The sequence below is a fragment of the Lynx canadensis genome, chromosome A2 (genome assembly GCF_007474595.2).
Source record: "Lynx canadensis isolate LIC74 chromosome A2, mLynCan4.pri.v2, whole genome shotgun sequence".
NCBI lineage: Eukaryota > Metazoa > Chordata > Mammalia > Carnivora > Felidae > Lynx > Lynx canadensis.
The window spans coordinates 20,823,586-20,847,230 of record NC_044304.2 but is presented as its reverse complement, the minus strand read 5'-3'; the positions used below and the strand labels follow the sequence as shown (position 1 = coordinate 20,847,230).

The 23,645-nt window shown below is 57.6% G+C and overlaps 1 protein-coding gene across 1 annotated transcript in view; it reads right to left on the bottom strand.

Annotated features, from left to right (window-relative positions):
* Nucleotides 1-372: 372 nt before the first annotated feature.
* The window catches only part of DNAH1 (dynein axonemal heavy chain 1), a 72,810-nt gene continuing 49,537 nt past the window's right edge, over nt 373-23,645 (bottom strand). Inside the window, exons 43-77 of the mRNA XM_032592222.1 lie at nt 23,136-23,293; nt 22,392-22,565; nt 21,548-21,586; nt 19,227-19,405; nt 18,033-18,263; nt 17,165-17,361; nt 16,548-16,683; nt 15,426-15,634; nt 15,164-15,335; nt 14,234-14,425; nt 13,582-13,692; nt 12,601-12,786; nt 11,993-12,184; nt 10,641-10,808; nt 10,357-10,548; nt 10,100-10,231; nt 9,456-9,581; nt 8,702-8,821; nt 8,433-8,582; nt 8,145-8,305; nt 7,107-7,332; nt 6,776-6,971; nt 6,293-6,444; nt 5,427-5,623; nt 5,035-5,179; nt 4,620-4,778; nt 4,408-4,539; nt 3,854-4,024; nt 3,590-3,769; nt 3,337-3,513; nt 2,580-2,750; nt 2,287-2,417; nt 1,580-1,931; nt 1,054-1,288; nt 373-539 (exon numbers count right to left, since the gene is read on the bottom strand). Coding sequence (XP_032448113.1) covers nt 418-539; nt 1,054-1,288; nt 1,580-1,931; nt 2,287-2,417; nt 2,580-2,750; nt 3,337-3,513; nt 3,590-3,769; nt 3,854-4,024; nt 4,408-4,539; nt 4,620-4,778; nt 5,035-5,179; nt 5,427-5,623; nt 6,293-6,444; nt 6,776-6,971; nt 7,107-7,332; nt 8,145-8,305; nt 8,433-8,582; nt 8,702-8,821; nt 9,456-9,581; nt 10,100-10,231; nt 10,357-10,548; nt 10,641-10,808; nt 11,993-12,184; nt 12,601-12,786; nt 13,582-13,692; nt 14,234-14,425; nt 15,164-15,335; nt 15,426-15,634; nt 16,548-16,683; nt 17,165-17,361; nt 18,033-18,263; nt 19,227-19,405; nt 21,548-21,586; nt 22,392-22,565; nt 23,136-23,293 — 5,971 coding nt within the window. The 3' untranslated portion in view covers nt 373-417. The remainder of the gene's footprint in view (nt 540-1,053; nt 1,289-1,579; nt 1,932-2,286; nt 2,418-2,579; nt 2,751-3,336; nt 3,514-3,589; nt 3,770-3,853; nt 4,025-4,407; nt 4,540-4,619; nt 4,779-5,034; nt 5,180-5,426; nt 5,624-6,292; nt 6,445-6,775; nt 6,972-7,106; nt 7,333-8,144; nt 8,306-8,432; nt 8,583-8,701; nt 8,822-9,455; nt 9,582-10,099; nt 10,232-10,356; nt 10,549-10,640; nt 10,809-11,992; nt 12,185-12,600; nt 12,787-13,581; nt 13,693-14,233; nt 14,426-15,163; nt 15,336-15,425; nt 15,635-16,547; nt 16,684-17,164; nt 17,362-18,032; nt 18,264-19,226; nt 19,406-21,547; nt 21,587-22,391; nt 22,566-23,135; nt 23,294-23,645) is intronic.

Here is a 23,645-nt window from a genome sequence, read left to right as displayed (position 1 = left end):
TAGACCTAGGATTTAGGACCTGAGTTGAGGAGGGGCTCTGTAGGGGCTGCGGAACCTGAGGAGTCGTGTGCAAGGTACACTACAGGAGGAGAGAGCCATGGTTTTCACCCAGTTCTGATGGCCTTGCAACCTGAACAGATGCTGGGGCCCTGGGTTGAGGAGGCAAGTCCCTGGAGGGACCCCCTTGGAGGGCTCTGCTCTATGCTTGTTGCATTTGGACAGGTCCAGCAGGTCAAAGCTGCTACCTCTGCCACTTTCCCACTGCTAAGCACATTCACTCTTGAGGCCGCCTCAGCCCCTGACCCTCACCGTTTCCCTGGCAGTCAGTCCTGCGGAGGGGCACTGATCTAAGCAGCTAAGGCTCAGGTGGACTGCTTAGAAAACAACTTTAATGGCTCAAACTCTTTTGTCTTGAGTCTAGTAGTCCAGGGCACAGATGAGGGCCACCCCACGCTTTATCCAGTGTCGCTGGGGCTGGTCGGAGGGGATCTCCACAGCAATGATGTAGTTGGTGGAATGGCCTGTGGTTGATAGTGTTCCTAGAGCAGGCAAGAAGTGGGGAGGGTTAAGTTGTCTGCCACAAGAGCAGAAACGGAAAAGGCAATGGACTCAGCAGACTGAGCTGGGGACAAGCAGGGGTCCTGACCCAAGAGAAAAATCTGCCTGGTGAATGGGTCTGGCTAAGGCTTAGGTCTGCCCAGGGTTATTGTGCCAAGTGAGGACAGCAGTGGGAGAGTTGATGGCACTGCTCTTTCCTTCTTGGACCCAGCCCTGGCTCCGCCTCTCCCCCAAGCCTTAGTTACCCCCCTAAAACTTCATTGGCAGGCTGGGGCTCCCAGGACCCGGGTGGGTCTGCTGAGGGAGGCAAGAGGATGGTGTGCTCAGGGGCCACTTCCCACAGACTGAGCCCAAGCCCTGGGTATCCCTCTGCCTGCTGGTGGTCCAGCTCTGTCCTGGCCCGGTCACTGTCAGGAGTGCTGACTGGCCTCTGTGGCCCAAATCTGGGCCCCCACCTGTGGTGTATGCTTCCCCCCCCCCCCACCGGGCCCGTACCGGCTCGGGTCAGCGTCTTGTAGATGGGGCACAGGTAGAAGTCCTGGTCCTGGATCTTGCGGTTGGGTGTAGGCAGGAGCCAGATGACAGCCATTTCTGTGTATAGCTCCTTGGGCCGAGATTCGGCCAGCTGGAAGGCCTCAGGGTCCCAGCGGGCCCCTTCCAGGAACAGTCCATGGATGTAGCACCCCTCTTTGGGCCTTTTCTTGAGCTCTGACACCGACTGGCGCATTACCTGTGGTGGGCACACAGGCAGGCCCCCACATGCATGAACACTTGGAATCTGGGTTAGGATTTGGGTCAGGAGGCACGAACTCCCTCCTGAGAGCCTTGCCTGCCCACCCATCACCCACCACTTTAGCTGGTGTCCTACCCCTAGGAATTTTCGTGGGGCTCATGGCCTCTTCTGGCTTGGCTGCCCCTGCTCCCCAAACCCTACTTGGGGCTCCCGACTGGCAGCCAGCTGTGGCCTTGGCACCCTTCCTGCCTGGGCCATACCCTGGCCTGACCCTGGCTGTGTGCAAACCTTGAAGTCAAACGAGATGGTGTCGATGGAGATAACAGACTTGCGGGCAAAGTTCTGCAGTGTTCCTGTCAGAAAGGCCTGGGGGAAGAAGAAGCCACTGATCCAGAAGACGGCTGGGATGCCCCCTTGGATCCAGGTCTGCAGGAAGTCCAAGCGTTGCATCAGGTCCATGACCCATGAGGACAGTGGCTTGAGCGAGGGGTAGGCCTTAGCTTTCCAGAGCTCAGGCACAGTGTTGTTGTACAGGCTGGTAGCCATCAGCTCCAGCTGTGAGGACATCACCACCAGCCCTTTGAGTGCCTTGAGCAGGTCTCGCAGCGTCTGTGTGATCACCTGCAGCAGCCGGTTATACCTATAAGACCAGTGGCAAGGAAGCAGACAGTGGTCTGGGGCCATGTGGCAGTATCTGAAATTTCCCCAGTTGTAAGCCATCGACTGAAAAACAATGGCAGAACATGGGGGCTAAGAGCATAGAGCTGGGTCGGGCAGCCTGGGTACCGACCTCAGCTCTGGTTCTTAGCAAATGTCTAATGCTTTTGGGCCTTGGTTTACTCATCTGTAAAGTGGGAACGATACAATGTGGCTGAGTTAGAGGGTTAGAGGGCTTCTAGCACTTGGCATGGCACCTGGCCCGTAGTAGCTGTGCTGTCATTTTTCTACAGCCCAGTGGCATCATAACCCAGGACTGGGGGTGGCAGGGGGATTACCGAATGACCTCCTGTACTAGCACTGTGTTCATTGACTCCTCATACAGCACCGGGTACTTGGCTATCACCAACTGCAAGTTGATGGGCTCAGGAGTCTGGAGCAGAATATTGTTGGCCACATCCTCCACTATCTGTGGGGGCAAAGGGACACAGGAAGTCAGGGCCAGCCCCTTAATTCTTGCAGGATTCTATATGCAAGGAGTCCCTTCCTTGCTGACAGGGGAGCAGTCAGGATAACGAGTGGGAGACTGGCCCTGCCCAACCCGTGGCTCCTTTCCCCTGCTGCCACCTACCTCCTCCCGGCCCTGGCCACCCATGGAGGACGATTTGGGCTGCAGCTGGATGATGGCACTGAGCAGGGCATAGGTCTCATTCTGGGCGAAGGTGATGTTGGCATTGTCATGCAGGCCAAAGATCTCAGGCATGTCATTGAGAGGGAGGCCCTTGATGTAGGAGACGTAACCCTGGAGGGTGGGAGAGCCGCCGCTGCAGCCGGTGGAGGGCGCTCCAGTGGATCACAGCTCCCACCTGTCTCCCCTTGTTGTAATCCTTACGCATTTCCCTCTCCTTAGAGCCCCGTGGCTTCTGAGGCACTGTGTGGGTGGCCTTTGCTTCCCTCCCAGCCCTCTTCTTGCAGCCGTCTGCTCCCTGCTCCTTCATTCGGCTGCTCAAATCAGTCCTGCCTCCCTCCTTATATGATGACCTGTACTCTGAACACCCAGCCCAGCCCAGGCCGGCTCCTCACACCTCTTAGCTGAAGCACCATTTCCTCTGGGAGCCCTCCCTGCCTGCAGAACCTGGGCCAGCCTATGACCTTGGAGAAGCTGCCCCTGCCTCCACTGGGTAATTACACTCAGGCAGTGGCTGAGAGGCCAGAGTTCACCTCTCCCCACACAGCCCAAGCTCCAGGGGGCAGGGACTGGGTCCACCCCCCTCACCGTGCTGTCTTTGTGGGGTGGAGTAATCCATGAAAAGGAGCTTGCTGCCCAGGTGTTCATGGCACCCCAGAAGCCCAGCCTGGCAAGCTGCCGGCCCTTGGGGTATGCTCACGTTGAGGTCGTAGGTAGGCTGGATCTGGTGGTAGATGCCCGAGGCGCTGTAGCTGTGCTCGTGGAAGAGCACAGACGGGCTGTAGTAGTCTTCCAGGATGTTCATGACGCAGCGACGGTCCCAGTCGTCGGTGACGCGGCCTCCGTAGTTGATCTCCCCGGCCGTGTACTTGAGGACCTACAGGGTGGGTGGGTGAGGGCCCCCACAAGCACCCAGCGCCACCCTCCCTGGCCCCAGCCTGTCCTCGGCCCACCTTGTATGGGATGTCATCATACTCGTCCAGGAACATCTTGAGTTGGCTGATACAGATGCGCAGGTCCCCATCTGTGAACTCATAGGGGATGTTGAAGCCCAGGGGCCCAAACTTGCGGCGCTCCAGCGCATTCCCATGGAACAGGCACAGGGACAGCAGCAGGGACTTGAACTCCATCACCTGCGAGAGGCAGTGGGGGCAGGGGAGTGAGGGGCGGGCTGGGTCTGGAGCACGTGGGGTGGGCACGCACCCAGCGCCCTTCACCTTGCGGCAGGAGTTGAGGAAGTCATCGCTGAGGCTGCTGTAGGACTTGAGCAGGTTGGCCTTGACACCGCGTGGTGGCTCAATGGTCATCTTGGAGCCGTTTTGCAGGATGGACACTGGGAACTTGTTGCTGGGCAGGCTGGTGAGCCACAGGCGGAAGTCCCGGTGCACCTGGCGGCCATGCTCCATGTGAGCACCGAGACTGCCCCACACCAGGTTCCCTCCCACCAGGAACCTGGGACACCTGTAGTCTGACCCGGCTGCTCAGACCACTGATTAAGAATATGGGCTTTGGCAAGTCCCAGGATCATCAGTCGTGGGTGAACTTGGGCATGTCACTTCACCAGTGGTAACGGTAATTAGGGGAGCCACTTAGAAGATGAATCTAGCTGAGGCCTGTTTCATATGTCACTTCCTGAGTGCTCACTGTGTGCCCAGCTGGGCTGAGTGCTCTGTGGGACAATCTCATTAAGCCTCGTCAGTCCTGGATGGATGTGTTAGTAGTCCCTTCAGCAAAGGAGGTCTTTGGACCTGTGGCAGGCAGGGCAGTGCACCTTATCAGGATTAATGTGCTCAATGAGGCGCTCCAGGGCTGGCATCCAGCTGGGTGCCAGGTGGCAGTTCTGGAAGAAGACCCACTTGCCCCTCTCTATGGAGCTGCGCATCATGGCTTCTGCCCGAGGGCCCTGTGGGGCAGAAGTGCTGAGCGGTGAGGCGCCAACTGGCCCAACCCCCAGGGCCCCACCCCTGCCCACCCTGTCCTTACCTGGCCCTGGCCCAGAGAAATGGCAGAGAGCTTCTTGGAGAACTTCATCTCTTCAGCAAACTTGTAGAGGTCAGCAGCGGGGTCAGTGCCAGGCGACAGCACAAAGATGAGGGGTGTGGTGGAGCTGGAGTCTTTGAACACCACTGACAGGTTAGCTGTCTGCAAGTCAGGGAGAGACGCTGAGTCACCTGGGGCTGAGGAAGGGCAGGGACCAGGGCAAGGCAGGGGGTCCTGGGGCTTCTAGAGAGCTCTCAGAGAAGCTTCCTGGTGGGGCCTGGAGCCTCCCAGAGTCTTTGGAGGGCATGACTATGAGTTCCATCCTGACCATGGCTGCAAAATGGTCTGTGAAGGTGTAGCCAGTCCCCTGGGACCCATAGGTGGGGATAGGTCCAGGGCACTGGCTGGTGGCACTTGCCTGGGGCTCAATGAAGCGTGGTTCCAGGTTGGTGGCCACGAAATCCTGCATGGCATTGGTAACCTTGTCCCCACGCAGGCAGCGGAGAACCAGCAGCTTCTGGAACTGGTCCAGGTACTCATCCCAGATGCCAGGCAAGGGCTCCCTGCAACAGCGCCCATGTCTCCCTGAGAGCTGACCTGTGAGGGGGCACTGGCCCCAGGGACTCTGCCGGCTGGATGGCCAGGGAGAGTGGAGTGCCTGGAGGGTACATGGCTGGGAGCACAGAAAAGATGTGGCCACAGCTGCAGGGCAGCCCTGGGTGGCTCCTCAGAGAAAGCTCCTTGCAGGTCTGTTCCTGGGGTCTCATCCCTCCTTGTGCCCACCCTGCCAGGCGCTGGGGCGCAGCTCACCGGTGAGGCTCGGGGCTGTCAAAGATGGCCTGGAATTCTGAGAGGTGCTCTGTGAAGTCATGGGCGAAGTCTGAGAAGGCTGGCAGGTTTGAGAGTGCCAGGATATCTCGCCAGGCCCGGTCTGACAGCCAGTCAGGTGCTGGGTTTTCAGTCATGACCTGGATAGAACCTCCAGACAGGAGGTAGCGCCACTCACTCTGGCAGGGGACAGGGGGAGACTAGTGCCCGGGCCTTGTGACCAGCCTCTGGCACCCCACCCAGCAATGCCTCCCCTGCCACCCCTCAGCCAGAGAAATGGGGTTCTCCCTGGGGGAGGCAGTCGGACAGGTCTGGATTAATGTCCTCACTCCACATTTTCCTGTCTGGGTGTCCTTAGGCAAAAGATGTGACCTCTGAGCTTCAGTTTCCTCACTTTGGGAAGTAGGAAGAATTAGAATTCTAGCTGCTCCACAAAGGGTTTGTGGGGGTTTGAGAGTGTACCCGTTAGCCTGGCACCTGGCACACAGTGAGGGCTCAAGCTGGAGTGGCTGTAACACTCACACTCTTGGATGTGATTTCCGACACGCTGTGGGGCTCATGAGAGCGTGAGTGGGGAGGCTCGGGATGGTCCCTGCTCGCCAGCACACCCATGGCTCTGAGAAGGCTGTGCTCACAGAGCAGCTTGAGCCACAATGAACCTAAGGTCTCCTGGCTGTTGGGAGCAAGGAGCTGTTTCCTGAGGTCTCTGCCCCCTTGCTCTTGCTGTGCCCTGAGGCCCAGCCTTCCCTTTCCTTTCACCCTGTTCTCCCAGGCCCTGCCACAGGCTCCCTCCTCAGGCCATCTGTCCCGAGTCACTGGCCCACCCAGTTCCCTCTCTGCTCATGTACCTGATCTATCTTGGCCTCATTCATCATGATGCGGGCACACAGCAGGAAGGCAAACATCAGCTTGTGCTTCTCAAAGAGGCTACGGCAGACGTTGCTGTAGAGGTTGTAGGTCAGGTGGCGGTTGATGTTGGCAATGCGCTTCTTCAGGTTGTCTGCAGGGCAGGGAGGGGATGGCAAGTGCATGGGGGGAGGTGAGGGAAGCAAGATCCCCGGGGTTCAGCCTAGCCCAGCCAGTCTGCCCTGCAGCCAGAGGGATGGTGTGGGCATCCCCTTGGGGCCTGTGGAATTCCTCGTAGAGGGGCTCTGAGGAGGGTCGGGAGGGGTGTGCGTGTTGTTATGTTTGATATGAGAGTGTGTGCAAGTGAACGTGGACATGATTTTACATGTATGTGCCCACTGTGGAGATGTGGCCACGTGTATCACATCTGTTTCAGGGTGGGAGCCTCGCATTTGTGTCACCGTGTGCACATATGCCAGGACTACCTGCCCTCTCTGAGTTGGCGATGCCCGAGAGGAAGATGTTGAGAAACCACTCCAGGGAGTACTGGTACATGGGGTCCACGTTGGCCAGGTCAGACACACAGAAGAAAAGGATCTGGGTGCGGACGGCCACGGGTATGTACTCCATTCGCGTGAGGTCAATGTCCTTCTCCGTCTGCTCTGCGATCCTGACTTTGGCCTGGAGGTACAGCAGGGGAGTGGTGGTCAGGCCCAGCTAGACTGGCAAAGAGCGGCAGGCAGAGGTGGGTGGGGACAGGGGTCGGGCCTAGGGCTAGAGGCAGGAGTCGGTAGGCCGGGGCAGGCAGTTGCTGACCTGAATCTCAGCAGCCTTCATCTTGGAAGCCTCCAGAACTTTGATGAGCTCCATGTCATCCACAGGGTTGCCTTCAGAGGAGCTGAGCCTGTATAGGATCTGGTCTTCAATGTCCTTCAGCTCCTGGCGCATCTTGGCATTACTGACAATCAGCTGGTTTTTAGCTTCCTCCAGGTCCGGCCTCTCCTCAGCCACTACTTGGCCCAGAAGCTGGTCCTCTAGACCACTGCCAGGGGCAGGGGACACCATGTCAGCAACACCTGGTAGACCCCAGAGGGCCAGCCTTGAGCCTGCTCACCTATCTACCTGTGGCCCCAGGGCTCCAAGAGCCCAGCATCCCTGCCAGTGTCAGCCCGGGAGGCCTATCCTCTGTCTCAGGCTGCAGGGCTAATGCAGAGCCTGTCTGCAAAGTGACCAGTTCTCAGTGAGACCTGGGTGGCAACCTGGAATCCCAGCAGGGGTCTTTGAAAAACTTCCTGGGCAGGAGGGGGCTGGATGACCGGTAGGGATCTGCCTTACGGGCGTTTTCACAACCATGTCTGTGGAGAGGTTCGTAGTAACCACTGACATGGAGGCCTGAGCATGGAGCAGGCCTGTGGGCTCTGTGTAGGTGGCCAGCAAAAACCGCAGTGCCTGGGCTCATGGCAGCAAAGCAGGAAGCAGGGCTTGGGTGCAGGGAGCCAGAGTGTGCCTGAGTCAGGACTCCAGGACAGCTCTGAGGGTGAGTGCACAAGGGGCTGGCAAGGGCTGAGCCACAGGGGAAGGGTACCTGGACAAGATGGGGCTAGCACTGACCAGGGAGGCTGAGGGGTCCCGACCAAGGATCAAGGGCTCTTAATCTTGGGGGTGGGGGTTCTTAGCTGGGAGTGGTGGCGATTAAGGGGAGCTGGTGGAGGTGCCAGGAAGGCCTGGAATGCCAGAGTGCCTTGGAAAAAGCCAGTGGAGCCTCTGGGAGGGACCCGTTGAGTCTCAGCCTGCGGGTGGGAGCGAGGCAGCCAGGCAGAGCTGATGCTCGGTGTCCGGGGTCTGGGGGCTTACCTGGGCGACAGAGTGAAGTTGATGAGAGTGAGTTTAGTGGAGATCTCAGGCGTGTAGTGTGGGTTGGGCAGCTTGGTGGTAATATACATCCTGAAGTCCTCATGGTAGGGGATCACCGTGTCCCCCAGCTTCAGCACTGTGTTCCCCTGCTGCTTGTATGTCTACATACAGTGGGTGGGATGGGCAAGCACCATGGCCAGGGTTTCACCAGTGAGGCAGGGAAGGGGCTGCTCCCTCCCCTGTCCAGACCGACAGTCTGCCCCCACTCCCTTGCCGCTGCAGGCCCACCTGCTTGAGCAGCACAGGCTCCAGGGCCGGGTCCAGCTCCTCGCCCACGTTCTCCAGAAGGCAGGGCTTGCCGAAGCGGATGGCATTCTCCATGCTGCGCAGGAAGTCTCGGTCACTCAGCTTGAATACATCCAGTCCACTGTCCTTCTCCTGTAGGCACAGGGGGCTAGTGGGGGCTGTGGGGGCTGAGAGCCAGGCTGACCCCCGCTATTGACCCTGCACTTGCTAAGCCCGGCTGTGTGGGGCAGCGGCACCATGCATGGGCTCACCATGTTCTTGATCCATTTGTTGGCCTGGCTCTGAGGGTCAATGAAGTGAGTCCAGCGCTGGGAATACTGGTTGATGACCCCATTCTCCACTGACAGTGTGTCGTTGGGGAGGCCAGCGATCTGTGGGGCACCAGGGGCCAGACTGGGTCAGGGCTCTCACATAAGCAAGGTCAGCTGGGGCATCAGCTACTCCCAGCTTTGTGCTTGGTGATCTCGTCCTTCTTATTATGTCCCCTTCGAGGTGGGGACAGGAGATAGTGTGCACAGCCATCAGCCCACAGGACCCCATACTCTCTCCTGCTTCTAGGCTGGCTCCCAACACCCTCCTTTCTCTGGGCCTCTCTGCCTTCATGCCTACGGAGTCCTCACTCAGTCAGACCATCTCCCCAGAGCCCACATGCCATCGATGTCCTGGCCTATGCTCACCCTTGGCCTCTGCCCATAGCCTCCTGGTTTTCTCCCTGGGCCGACTTTACCTGTCCTTCTAGCTCAGATCTGCAGACTTCCTTAACCTCACTCTGGATGCTGCTCCCCTACCCCAGCCCACTCTTACAAGCACCCCTTGAATTCTCTGCCCACAGTTAGCTAGATCTGTGCCGCACTGCGTTCAGCTCTCTCCTCTCCTACACACACCCTTTCGCTGAGCCCAGGCAGGTTCAGGGGAGGCATCTCTGAGCAGTCCCAGGAAAGAGGGTGGGAGGGAAGCAGGAGGCCCCTGGCCCAGCCCAGTCACGCCAGCCCCCTGGGTGGGTACCTGCCATGAGCGGATCTTCACGGGGTTTCCCAGTGTCCCGATTAGCGTGGGCTCAGAAGTGTGTGGGACCTTGTGTCTTGTGAGCTGCTTGACCCAGTTGTCGTAGAGCACTGTGCGATACTGGCCCTGGGGAGATGCCAGACTCAGGACCATCCCACCATGACCCGTGTGATGCCCTCCCACCTCCCTTTGCACACACACACACACACCCCCCCCCGCCAGTGCTCAGCCATTGTACACAGAGGCAGAGCTCAGATGTGAAGTGAGACACCCGCACTTGGGTCCCACTCTGGGTGACTTCCTTGGCCCCTTTTCTGTGAAATAGGGCAATGACAAGAACGCCTACCTGTCAGGGAGACTGTGAGGGTTGAAAAAGATGCACCCAGCAAGCATGGAAGTGCGAGCTCCTATCTCCCACTAGAAAACCAGCCCTGCCAGGGAGGGGTTCTGGCTGTTTCATGCACTGCCTTATCCCCTGTGCCTGGAACAGCACCTGGCTCAGACGGGGCACCTGAGGAGTGCTCGTTGAATGAGTAAGTGCAGAAGGAGTGGCCCTCCAGGCTGCCCCTTGTGGAGTGAAGCCTCAAGGTGGGGCCTGTTTGGGGAGGTGAGGCTGCCCCAGGCAGGGTCAGAGGGTTCCTTACTGTGAAGGGGCCCAGGTAGGCCACGAAGCCAGCAGCCAGCAGCACGTCACCAGAGATGTTATCAAGCGTATGCTCCAGGTTCTCCACTGTCTCCTGCCAGCGTACCTTCTCGTCGGACAGCCCGTTGATGAGCTGCAGGGGCAGCCCCGTGGGGTGGGCTGTGGTTGGCTGGGCCGGGGGCTGGGGAGGGTGCGCAGGGCCTTCCCCCGACCCAGGCCCCCCCAGCCCAGAGGCCCTCCCTACGGGGATGTGCGCACCTTGTCTGCGCGGCCCAGCCGCTGCTCACACTGCTCGCACTTCAGCTCCAGTTCCTCCTTCTTGGTGATGCATTCCCGGTACTTGGTCTGCATCGTGGCGATGCCATCCTCCACTTCGCGCAGGCGTTGCTTGGCCTCCTCCAGGATCCTCTGTGTCACCTCCAGGTCGTCCTGGGCCTCCCGCAGGGCTTGCTGCCAGCAGAGGGTCCAGGGCTAACTTGTGGCAGGGGCTCTCCCCCTGGGGGCTCTTCCTCCTCTGCCCCCCAGCCGTACCCAGCCCTCACCCGCTTGGGCTCCACTGCCTTGGCCACAAAGTGGTACTTATGCATGGCGCGCACCCACTGGCAGATGGAGGTGCAGGCCTTGGACACCTTGGCGATGGCGGCTGGCTGGAACTCCTCGTTGTCAATGTAAGGCTGGATGGCTTTGATCACCGCCTCCCCAATGTTGTCCTAGGGGAGGGGAACTGTGGGCATCAGGGGGTGCTTTGCAGGGAGGAAGTGATGGTGGGCCCTGCTAAGGAACACCTTGCTCCTGCTCTGAGTCCCATGTCCCATGTAGGCTTCAGCACATGTGTCTTCCTTTGGGAATAATCATGGCCCAGAAAGGCTGGTCGGAAGGGGAACTTCTGTGTTCCAGGATTTCAGATAATACAATCAGAGACTTTGTCCTCGAGAAACCACGCAGGCTTGAGGTCTGATGATATGCAAGCCCCATTTAAAATTCATTTAGCAACAAGAGCTATTTCCTGACAGGTGTGGACATGAGTGAGTGACTCTGATGCTCAACCAGGGTCATGTTCAGGGTATTAATCCTCATCCTGAGAGCTCACCACACCCCCAACGTTCCTGTCCCACCGTGGAAGAGTCCAACCCTGTAGTTTAGGATGAGCCCAGGAATCTGCATGGTTCATGAGCTCCCAGGGTTCAGAGCCTGGGACCAGGCAGGGGAGCCTGAGCACTGGCTGTGAGTGCTCCTGATTTGGGTCTAATTAGGCCTGTGGGGACTCTGGTTTCTAGACTGATGGAAGAGGAGGAGGAAGGATGGGGAAGTCTATAGGGAGTCTAGCTGCCTATGGGCCATTGTCTCCACCCTCCCAGTACAGCCTGGAGTGTCCGGGGCCTGATAATGACACATGGTGGTGGGGGGTGGCCCGTGTGCACAGGCAGTTGTCCCCTATCCAACTGCTAGGCTGAAGAGGGTCCCCCAAGAGAGTAGTGGGCTCCAGGCTGATCTAACCATGAAGCCACCTCCTGAGAGAGAAAACGGGCATGGACACTAAGAGCCCCAGATAGACAGCAGACAGAGAAACCCAGAGACAGACAGGAGAAGCTGAGCCTCAGCTGAGGCTGAGGGAAAGGCGATGGTTGCACAGACAGTGAAGGTCTAGGCCAAGGCCATGGGGGTCTCAGGGAGGAAAAGGCACAAGAGGGGATCTCCAGGCTACAGAGCTTTGGAGTGACTATGGGTGACATCTTATGGGGACAGGAGCCTGCCTGTCGCCCCTGTGGCCACAAGGCTGTGTGTGTTACAAGCAGAGGGAGATAGGACAGAGAATCCTACACTGTGGGGGTGTTGGCTCCTCTCCTTGCTTCCCTGCCTTACCCGCTGTCCAGGCTGCACCTGGCATGCTCACCTTGTCAAACTTGAAGAGGCTATCAAGGAAGCGGCCAGGATCCTGCAGCAGCCCCTTGCCGGGCTCCCAGTAGTCGTCCAGCTTGGAGCCAGGCTTCTCTCCAGGCACCTTCTTGGGCTTGATGCCCTTCATGATGCACACAGCCTCTATGACCAGCTTCACGCCTGGGGGTGGCCGCTGCATGGCCCGCACCTACAGGTCAGGCCAAGAGTGGGGGAGACCCATCAATGCCTGGATTCCCCCAGGGCAGGGACAGCTGTCAGATAAGGTGGACCTCACCTACCCAGTTCCTACCATCGTTGACAAAATGTGCTCTGAGATGTTCCCTGAGGTCTGCCTCGGCCTGTGGCTCCTGCTGCTCCCCCATATACCCAGGCTTGACCATGAGGCTAGAGGCTGATTTCTTAGGACCGAAAGCCCTCCCCATGTGCTGGCTCAGGGCCTAGGGGCTGGTGCAAGGAGGTAAGGGCAGGCAGCTGGGTTTGAGCCCTATTTCTGCTCACACCTCCCAGCACATGACCCCCAAGGGGTGTGGAGAGAGGGGGCCTGGAGGCCAGGGGTGCTAGGCTGGACACCAGGGGGGATTCCAGGGCTGCCTGGCCACCCACCTCAGTCACATCATTCTTGTTGAGGTTGCGCAGGCTGGCCAGAGCCGCATCCAGGGCAGGCAGGGCCTCATCCAGGTCCTTCTGGGCGTCATCAGCTATAGCTTGTGCCTTCCTGGCCTTCTCATTGGCCTTGATCTCCTCTGCTTGCACTGAATTTCGGGTCTCCTGGGCAATGGCTGTGTCCACCTGGAGACCAAAGGCAGGGAGGACCCAGCTGGTGGCATGCCAGGGACACGTGTCCCCACCCCTTTCTCTTTCCTACACACCTCAGTTTCCCTAGGCAGAGGGAAATGAGGGCTGGGATACCCCATTCTCCAAGGGCCCTCTTGGCTGTGACAGGCCATGGAGCTCTGGGAATGTAAGAAGCCCATTCCAAGTATTCACAGTGGGCCTGGATTGGGGCTCTGGGCTTTATGTGCTTGAGCACAACTGCCCACCAGGGAAGGACCCCCTAAGTCCTTAGGGTACCGCCATGCAAGACAGAGAAAGGTGCTCCCCCTACCCCCATCATGTTCTTTCCATCTGCTGGCAAACATTTTCAAAACACTGACATTGCAGAGCAGAATGTGACTGCTTCTACCAGAAAGCTGTCATAATGAACATACGAATCTGAGATGTCAGCTGGGAGGACACGGCCCTCGAATTTGGGGAATCTCACGAAGACTCAGAGGGAGACTCGGGCAGAGTCCGCACAGCTGCCTGTGGTGGCCTGCCACTCAGTCTGTGTCATGACTACCACGGCTTGGGCTGCCTCTCTTGCTTTCACCACATCCCCTACCCCGGGGCAGTGCCCAGCATAGAATAGGTTCCAAGCAAACACTTGTTGAATAAACCAATGACTACTGGCTGAGGAAGACAGGCACTGAGAGGCTAAGCAACCTGCAGGGTCAGGCAGCTGGCGATCTTGTGGTTGCATGGGGACACCGAACATCCTCAGACACGGTCAGACATCAGGGAAGAGAGCCAAGGAGCACCCCTGACCTTGATCTGCTCCATGGTGAGCATGGTGTCCTTGGCAGCCTCTTCCAGCAGAGGGCGCATCATCTCCAGCTCCTCCTGCATCTTGGCCACGTCTTCTGAAGTTCGCAGCAGCTAGGAGATGGGGGATGCAGAGAGGAAATTAGGTGTGACAGGGTACCAGAAAGAGAGCCGGGGTATGTGCCTGTGTGGCTCAGTTGGTTGAGGATCTGACTCTTGATCTCAGTTCTGGTCTTGATCCCGGGGTCTTGAGTTCAAGCCCCCTGTTGGGCTCCATGCTAGGCATGAGGCCTACTTGAAAAAAAAAAAAAAAAAAGACAAAAGAAAGAGAGAGTTGGGCCTGGAGGGGCCTGGGGAGAGGTTCCTGCAGGGCCACAGGCCCTCATGCATGAGTGAGAGGCTGTGGCTGGTTGTCCAGTGAACCCTGGAGGAAGGGAGCCATCCCCTGAATATCTGTGGGGTAACCTGCTTTGGCCTTGCCCTTGTCCAACAGCTTCTGTTCATTTGTTTGTTTGGTAAGGGAGGAAGCCACCCATTTCAACACTGCAGGCTGCTGATGAGAGGGTGGGCTGGGCCTCCCTGGGTCTGGGCTAAGACAGAGCAGGCAGAATCATGGGCTGTCAGCCATTGCCCACAAAGCCCCACCGTGACCCACCTTGTCAAGGCCACTCTTCATGCGGTTCTTAGCAGTTTTCAGCTCCTGTTTCTTCTGCCCAATTAGGATGGAGAAAATATTAAGCAGCTCCAGGTAGCTCTTGGGGGTCACATAGTTGTGGCGGGCCAGCTCAGCCAGGTACTCGACACACTTCTTGGCCACCGACTGGTGGATATATACGCAAACCTGAATCTGTGGGGTGGGAAACCACTGATGCCAGCAGCAAAGAAAGGGCACCGGGGTGCCCTCAAAGCCACTGCAGCCTAGTCCCAAGGAGGGGGCTACATGTAAGAACCTCAATGCCTCTCACACTCACTGTCTCCTATGATCCTCATAGCCTCCAGGGTCAAGGTCACCTATTCTGCAGAAAATCCCACAACCCAGAGAAGTCAAGGGGCTTGTTTAAGTTCACACAACTGTCAAGGGCAGAGCTGCCTTTAAATGGACTCAAGTCTCTCCCAGATCTTTCCCTGGTCACAGCTCCCAAGACCTGCCTCTCCCTGAGAATCCTAAGGTGGGACCCCCCTTCCTTGGAGGCTGGGCCAGGGGAAACAGAGGGCCCAAGGCCTCAGCATAGCTGGACACGGAAGTGGACTCACTCTAGCTCTTGGCCCTCAGGTGACCACCACTCTCTCAGTTTGGACCAGACAGATCTAGTTCCCCATCCATGGTCTTTGGTTGTGTCAGGGGGCTCTGTGAAGAAAGCTGCCACAAAGATCTCAGGGAACAAAACAAACAGTGACTGTGAAGTGTGTGTCCAACCACCTATGTCACTGAGACAGTCTTGTGGCACCCCCATTATACAGATGAGGAAACAGGCTCAGCACAGGTAACTCACCTGCCCAAACGCCCATCAGTGTTGAGCCTGGGTGAGAGTCCCAAGCCTAAACAGTTCCCCCATGACAGCTTGCTCCTCACCAAGACACCTACCAGTCCTCCAATTACTTCAGAGGTAGCTTCCAGTTCTGGGATCTCGTTCAGGGACATGGTGGCCACAGACTCCAGGGCCTCAGCTGGCCATTCGTTAAACCAGTCAATGGTACAGCAGTTGACCAGTGAGGGGAATTGCCTCAGGCGGGCTCGGAAGACCTCTCCTATGGGGCTGGGGGGCCAGGAGTCCAAATGAGATGCTGACTTCCACCCCCAGGAGCCCAGAACCCTCCCCACAGCAGGCTGCGATGACTGCTTGTACCTCATGCACAGCACCACATGGATGTTGCTGCGCACACGCCCAGTGTAGGCGGCCATGAGGTTGGCCTTGGTGGGCTGCAGGCCCTGCTCCTGGACATATGGCCGCATGGTGTTGACAATCTGGTCCTGCTCTTCTGAGGTGTAGAGGTTGGGAATGTCACCCGAGTTCAGGACGTTGTTGATGTCCTCCAGGAAAGACTCATTCTTGATCTGGGGAGAGATGAGAGTGCAAAAGCTAAGCCTTGATGATGGCCCCTGGGCGTTGGTCTCCCTGGACCTTCACAGCAGCCCCATTTTACAAACCTGGGCAGAGAAGCCCAGGATCATACAAGTGACCCCATAAGTCATGGTCTAGGACTCATATCCGGGTCTGCCCTATAGCAGAGACTCTGAACATCACCACTGGGCTGTGAAAGAGCCTTGGGTCCTGGGTAGGAGATGTGGCACCTTACTCCTCACTTTTCAGGCCTCTCCATGCCTGTTTAGTCCTCCTGTTTACAGGAGAAAACCAGGCCATGGGCAGAAATAGGTCCTTACCAGATGACATGAGGGGACCCTGGGGTAGAAGCAGGGCTGGGAACAGAGAGGACTCTGCACAGGGTGGGATATATTTCAGGACTTCAGCCTTGGCCCAGTTCTGACCCCTAGCCAGGTTTAAGTGCTGCTGTATTTGTCTTGAGACCCCAAAGCCACAACCTCACCTTCTCTTAAGAGACCTAGTAACAGTACTCATGCCTAGGGAGCTCTAGAGGGAGCACCCCCCAAATAGAGCACCACGGGCACAGCACTTTGGGCACAAGTCCTGTGGTCCTTAAGGTGGGAAGCCTTTGGCCCGTGAGTGTGGTGCCATTTGTGTCAGTCATGGTGCCAGGGGCCTTCTTTACCCTTAGGGTTTAGTAGCGATCTATATCTCCCTAGCCCTGATAGGCTGGGTTTGGCCCCACGCACCTGACCCACCCAACTATGGGCTCCCTCACCCCTAGTCCCAGCTGTCCCTCAAAACAGCCACCCCAAATGACAGTGACCTGGGATTGAAGGACTGACCACCTTATAGGATACCACACTGGGATGGGGTTATAGCCACCCCACCCTGGACCCTGCCCATTGCCTATGGCAGTGGCACCTGGGTGTCGGAGAACAGGAAGGTGATGGGCAGGCTGTACAGGCCAGCCTTGAGCAAGACCTTCTTGACATCTTCACGCCACTCGGTCATGCCGTAGTTCTTGGATAGCTCAATCTGGAAGCACTCGTACTCAGCCCTAGAGACAGGAGTTTGGATGGAGGCCTACCAGAGCTTGAGGCCAAGTGCTGAGTGGTGGGTGCCCACACCCCACCCCAGCCATCTGGAGTCTGGCCCCCTTCCTGGGCAGATCTGCAGACTCTCCAGGCCCTGAACATGCTCTCTTGCCTTCAGACCTTGGCTTAAGCTGTTCCCATGGCCTGGAATGCCCTTTCCTTCCATCCTCCCAGCTCTGACTCTGAGAGAAAGCCTATGGCCGTCTCATCTAGGAATCCCTCTTGGATGTCTGCAGCCACATTTCCCTCCCCACAGCACCACAGGGCACTGCTGTTGCCTCTCCTTGGGGCCTAGTTCCTGTTCCCAGTGTGTTCAGAAGCCCATGGCTGGGGGTCCTGGCCCAGGGCGGCCCGAGGCTCCCCCATCTGTGGAAGAACATAAATGGAACCAATAGCCTGCCTGCCGCCAGCCACCCACTGCCCACCATGTCTGGGGGCCCTCACATGTGCGAGGCCAGCCGAGTGAGGGAGCTGCGGCCACTGCCACCCACACCCAGCAGGAGTGCGTTGCCCAGCGCCTGGCGCAGGGTGCGGCTGATGCGGCAGATGTGGCTCATGGCATCCATGAAGAGGACCAGCTTCAGCTTGGCTGTGTTGATCTGGTTGTAGTCCTCCATGTACTCCTCAATCACCTGCATCATCTGGGGCAGGGAGGATGGGGAGATCTGGGTCCTCTCTCGGTCTCTGTGAACCAGGGCCCCCAACAGAAAGCACACCCCTTCCTCTGTGCTTGGAAGGGCGCTGTGCCTTCAGAAGCCAGTTCCACCTACATAAGGCCCGACCTGTTGGATACACCAAGGCCTGAGGCGTGGGGTCAGAGCCCTGTCTGTTTCCTCTGGGTTTTAACAAGTGTACTGACCCATGACTCTGGTGGGAGCTCCTAGGAACAAGGAGGGGATGTGTGTGGAGGGAAACCATCAGGAAGGCTACGCCAGCCACGCAGCTCTGAGACCCCTGACGGGGTCTCTTCCATATCTCCCTGGGGTCATGACTCAGACTTATGACCCCAGGGGCCCTGCTGCCCCTCTGAGGGCAGGATGATAGCCCCTCCAACAGGTACAGCATGTCCCTGTTTACAGAGCCCGTCTCAAATGAACCACAGGCTCATCCTCAGAGGTGGGCCAACGAGGGCCTGCTACACCCTTTTGACAAAGGAAATGAGACCCAGAGAGCCAAGTGCTGGCCTTCGAAGTCAGTGTCCTGACCCTCCAGCCACAGCACGCAGGTCTGTTAGCAGTGCTGCAGAGGGCCTGGGTCCCGGGGGGCAGCATGAAGGGCCCCAGGAGGAGTAGGCCTCAGCCGGGCCCCTCACCTTCTTCTCGCTGGTGATGAGCTCATAGGACTTGACATCAGAGCCTGGTGACATGAAGTCCCCATAAAGGATGGGCTGGAAGGGACAGACCTCAACAAAGGCCACGTCCCAGTACTCCATGTGGCTCTCCAGTAGTTTGTCGAACCAGCCACGGTCCTCCTCGTTCACCAGGCGGTCGCGGAACACGCGGCAGCTCTCATGGTACCACAGTCGTAGCAGCTGTACCTTGTCCTGCAGCCATCCTGGCATCAGCACCTGCCTCTTCCCCTGGAGTCCCGGGCAGGGCTGCACACAGGGCAGCCGGCCAAGGACCACGTCCTGCATGGGGCTGTGCCTCACGCCTGTGCCTCTCCACCCCCAGATCCAGGCTCAGAAGGCCAAGTGCCTACTGGGACCCAGCTCCACTAGGACCCCCACGATTCCTCAAACCCCAAGCTGGGGAGGAATGCCCAATTCTCCTTCCTAACGCCCCACATCTAGCCACTCAGCAAGCCCCTCGGATTCTGGTCCCATTTCTATGTCTGCTGCCACCTCCATCCCAGCTTTCCTGCCTCTCCCTGGGTGAGTAGCTGACCTTCAGGAAGCTCCCAGGCCCTTCTCTCTACCTCTTTGGCTATAGCTTGGCAAGGCCAAGTCTGGCATCTGTCCTGTTCACTGAGTCTCCCTGTGCAGATCAGGCTCTGCACGCACTGACCAAACCCACCCCCATTCCAAGTGCAAATCTGTCTCCCACCCAAACCCATGGTTCCCATCACCTTCAGGATCCTGCGGCCCCCACAGCTCACAGTCTGCCCCAGCCTACCCAGCACACCAGACAGCCCACTCCCTGCTACAGTCCTGCTCCTTCCACTGGAGCATTTGTTTCCTGGAGTGCATCCCACTCATTCTTCCTCCCAAATCTTCTCCCACACAGGGCCTCCAACAGGAACCTTTCTCTCCCTTTCTTTGCCCTAGCTCCCTCTTTTGTGTGAGCCCCAACACCACTGCCATTCTAAGCATGGATCTGGACTCAGCTATAGGAAGGCAGGGGGTCTGGAGCCCACCATGCCTCCAGCCCCACTCAGGGCCTGGCCAGATCAAGGCTGGGCAGTGTTTGAGCAGTAAGGCCTAAAACTGAGGGGCGGGGGAGGACTGTGAAGTCATGGTGGGTACTCCTCTGCTGGACACTGGGAAGGGATCCTACCAGATCCTCACCTCGACCTTAGCCGGGTCGGCCATGAGTATTCCCTGGAAGACCTTGGAAAGGTCCCTCAGGTTGAAGGTATAGTGGGACTTGGCTGGGGTGGGCAGCAGCTGGGAGGTGATGGTGGAGTATACCATGATGGTGGCTTCCACGAGGGGGTCCGCAAACTGAGCGATGGTGGGGGCCCCAGCTGTGGGAACAGGAGGGTGGACCTGGGTCACACAGGTGGGGGCTCCAGTGCGGCCTCTGTGGATCCTAACCCCCTGCCCTTGCCAATGCCATATTCTCCCCCAGATGCCCTTTCCCCAGCCTGCAGGCCTCACTTGCACCCACCCTTTAGATCCTCTTCGATGCCACCTCCTCCACAAGTTCTTCTTGATGTCCCCTAGCTTGGGGTGAGGAATCTCCTGCTCTGAGCTCCTCACTTGTACATCCTCATTACTGACACAGGCCATTGTGCACTGGGGCACTGGGACACACACACGGAACAAGGGGAGTCAGTGCCAGTGGGGCTGTCCCCCACACCTGAAACATGCCGGCTCTGAGCCAAGCAGGGGAGGGTCACATGGTCCACATAAGCTTCAGGAGGGCATCACGGGGGATGTGCAGGGCCTGGAGTCAGCCGTGACCTGCAGGGCTTACCAGCCCCCTGGAGCTGCTGCAACCCACCAGCCTGCATTTTCATTACTAACATAATCTGTTTTATTGTTCTTTAAAATCTACTCAATTCTTTGCTGGGAACCAAAATGCTGTCAGTGGGAACTTGGGGCAGAGGGAATCAATCCCCTGAAGTGGAAAAAAGTAAAGAAGGGGCAGGAGGACTCATCAGCCCCACAGAGGGGCTCATCTATTAACACAGGCACTGCACTGTTCTAGGTCCTGGGCACAGAGGGCAGCCCCAACAGACGCACTCATCACCCTGAAGTGCCATTCTTGTGGGGAGGCAGGGAACGAACAGATGTGCAGCAGAGCAGACAGTAAAGTGCTATGGAGAGGCCTGCTGCAGGAGAGAGGTGTTAGGGGCGGGGGGGGGGGGGTGGCCAGGGCTAGGGGCATTCGGCACGATGCTGGGAGAGGCCTCGTGAGGAAGGGCACTGAAGCAGACAGCTGAGGAAGGGAGGCATAAGCAGGCCCAGGACAGTGAGGAGCATGTGAGAGCAGGGAGGTGACAAGGGGCAGGGATGGCCCCATCCGCCACTGTTGGGACTTGGGCTCTTGTCTGCAATTGGGCAGCGGAGGAGTGTGCTCCGAATGAACATTTGAATGGGTCCCTCTGGCTGCAGATGGAGATGGATAGATGGACAGGTGGGAGGTTGGGGTGGGGTGGGGAAATGGGGGTGGAGGGTGGTGACCTGAGAGAAGGAGCGGCCACCCTCCACTGACAGTGACAGCCCGGGAATGTGAGGACTGAGAGCTGACCTTTGGTCTGGCCACACAAGGCCGCTGGTGACAAGGGCACTCTCTGGGGAGTGGTGGGGCATGAGGGAAAGTGGGAGGGGCGGCTGGTGCCAGCATGAAGAGACAATGCTCTTGAGCTGTGCTGTCAACGTGAGCAGAGAAATAGAGTGATGGCCAGGATGGGAAGGGTCCGAGAGTGACTGTTTGGGGTTTTGTGTTACGATGGGGGACATGTCTGCTTGCTGATGGAATGGCCCAGTGGAGAAGGGCCACACACATATGTGGGTACTTATGCAGTGTTTTGGGAGGTGGAGCCACGTCCTCCGGCACACAATCTGGGGGTGGGATTCAGGCTTAAGAACAGGACTCTTTGACCTTGTCTGGGAGCAGGGCAGTCCGTTCCCAGCAACAAGAGAGAAGACAGGGCCAATGGGCGCCTGGGTGCAGGTGAGCAATGGACATGGAGGCCTAAGGAGGGCGCTGTTTTCTGATGGCCTCTTTCAGCTGAGGTAGGGGAAGAGGTGGGATGTGAGGTGGGTCTGAAGGCCTGAGGTAGTCAGTCGCCCTGCAGCAATGACTGACAGATCCGTCCTGTGTGAGGCTGCCACACTGGAGATGCCTGCTCCTCGGAGAGGGCCAGCCTCTTTGGAGCCTCTGCTTCTTTACACAGGGTGGGAGCTCATTCACTGAACTCACATTTACTTTGCTTCTACTGCAAGATGGACATAACCCAGGCACCGAAGGACTGGCTGCTGTACGAATAGTTGAATGAGCCTACAAAGGCATTGGCTATAGCCCAAGGCCCTCACATGAGCCTGAGGATGGTTCACTGTGGCCACTGTGACCCAGCCTCAGCCCCACCCAACTGGAGCCCAGGGCTCCCCCTGGAACCAGAACCTCACCCCAGCCAGGGCCTGTCTGGGCCTGCACTTACGCACGGGCTCCCGGTAACTTCTCTCCCCGAGGAGTCCATCTAGAGGGTTGAGGGAGAGACATGGGGGTCTAACTTAGGTGGGTCCCTTGCTGCCCACCTTGGCCAGCTGGGCTGAGCTGGGCAGCTCCCAGAGCAGCTACCTGCTACCCACCCTCCTCAGAGCAATGTGCCCCCCCCCACCCCCACAAGCTGGGCCTGTAGGCAGGTTCTGACCTATCACCCCTGGGGGCAGGGCAGGCCAGGCCACAGGAGGGAAGACCTGACTCCCATCCCCCACCACCTGGCACAGTGCCAAGGGGAGTTCAAAGGTCAGAATGTATGTTAGAAAGGAGGTGGGCTGGTGAGGGAAACTGCATCCTGATGCAGACTTTTCCCCAAACCCCATGGAAGATCAGGGCCACTTTGTCCATTCTATCTTGGTGGCTTTTCCTGATTTATAAAAGTAACATCCTTCCACCAGCTTTTCTAGGTAAGTACTGACATGTATGTGTGTGCATATGCAGGTGAAGTCACAAGCATACAAGTGTATAAATCATATATTCAGTAATCCCCGTGTGCCAGGCTTCATGCTAGATGCTACGTGCAATGTCTTATTTAACCTTCACAACTTGGGGTGGTGGACTCTAATATCATCATCCATTATACAGATGGAGAAACTGAGGCTCAGAGAGGTTCACCAATTTGCCAGTGGTGACATAGCTGAGTAAAGGATGAATCCAGGGCTGAGGTCAGTGCCTCAACCACTCCCCCCTTTCCAGCAGCTGCCCGGCTGTCCTAGGACTAGTTTATCTGCTTGGGCTTCTGCCTTTGCCCATGGCCTCCCCCACTTCTGCCCAAGGCTCACCCATCCAACTGCCCAGGATGGTGGAGAAGATGCGCTTCTTGCTGACCTCATCCATCTCAGCAAAGGACAGGTAGTTGAAGTGGCGCATCAGCCGTGGGGTGATGGCATTCCTGCCTCCACCTGGGGGGCCCATGGCACAGACAAAGTTGATGTCCACCAGGTTCTTGAAGGCTCCTGGAGTGGAGGCAGGAAGTCAGGAGGGAGCCCTGCCCAGGGCTGAATTATGACTTCTGTGGGCCCCAGGCACTTGGCCTTCAAGGGTCTCCTCTCCTCCATAACAATATTAAAAACTATAATTTATATCAGTATTAGAATAAAGACAAATATATTTATGTTATACATTAAAAATGTTCTTTGACCTGAAAGTTCATCTTCCTGGTGATTTTAAAAGAAATCAAAACAAGGCGCCAGGGTGGCTCAGTCAATTAAGCGTCCAACTTCGGCTCAGGTCATGATCTCACAGTTTGTGCTGACAGCTCGGAGCCTGGAGCCTGCTTCGGATTCTGTCTCCCTCTCTTTTTGCCCCTCCCCTGCTCATGTTCTGCCTCTCTCTCTCTCTCTCTCTCTCTCTCTCTCTCAAAAACAAATAAACATTAAAAATTTCTTTTAAATCAAAACATTTCTGTGGACCCTCTAAAAGTACTGTGGGCACTGGGCACTGTGCCTACCCTGCCTAACAGATGCCCTGGCCCTGCCCAGCACACCCAGCCCGCACCCCACTGGCTTAGGCCAGAGGGTACATACCAATGACCTTGCGGTCATACCAGCCACCGTGGTCCATCCATTGGCGCAACAGCTCGATGGGTGGCTGGGCACCATACGTCTCCAAGGCTGGCATGTTCAGGTCATCGATAAAGAAGATGAAGTTGCGCCCCAGGGGTGGTCCAAACACACCCTTCCGCCTGTGGGAAGGGGCTGTGTGAGCCTAGCACCCATTGGTACCAGGTCCTCTGGGAGCCCAGTGGTGGCAGGATGGCAACTACCTTCAGCCTCCTCTGAATTGTTGGATCTCTTGAGCAGCCCCTTGTCCCATTCTGAACATCCTAGGACATCACACTTGGCTGCCCTGAGTCTGGGCTCCCTCAAGGTGAGTCTTGCCTCCCATGCAGACACATAACAAGCCCCACCCAAGTACCCAGCCCAGGGCAAGCACCCATGGCTGGGCCTAGTAGGCATTTCTGATGGATGACGGCTCCAGAACAGTCTGCAAAGGAGCCCAGGGCCCTACAGGAAGGTCTCGGCAAACCCGAGAGC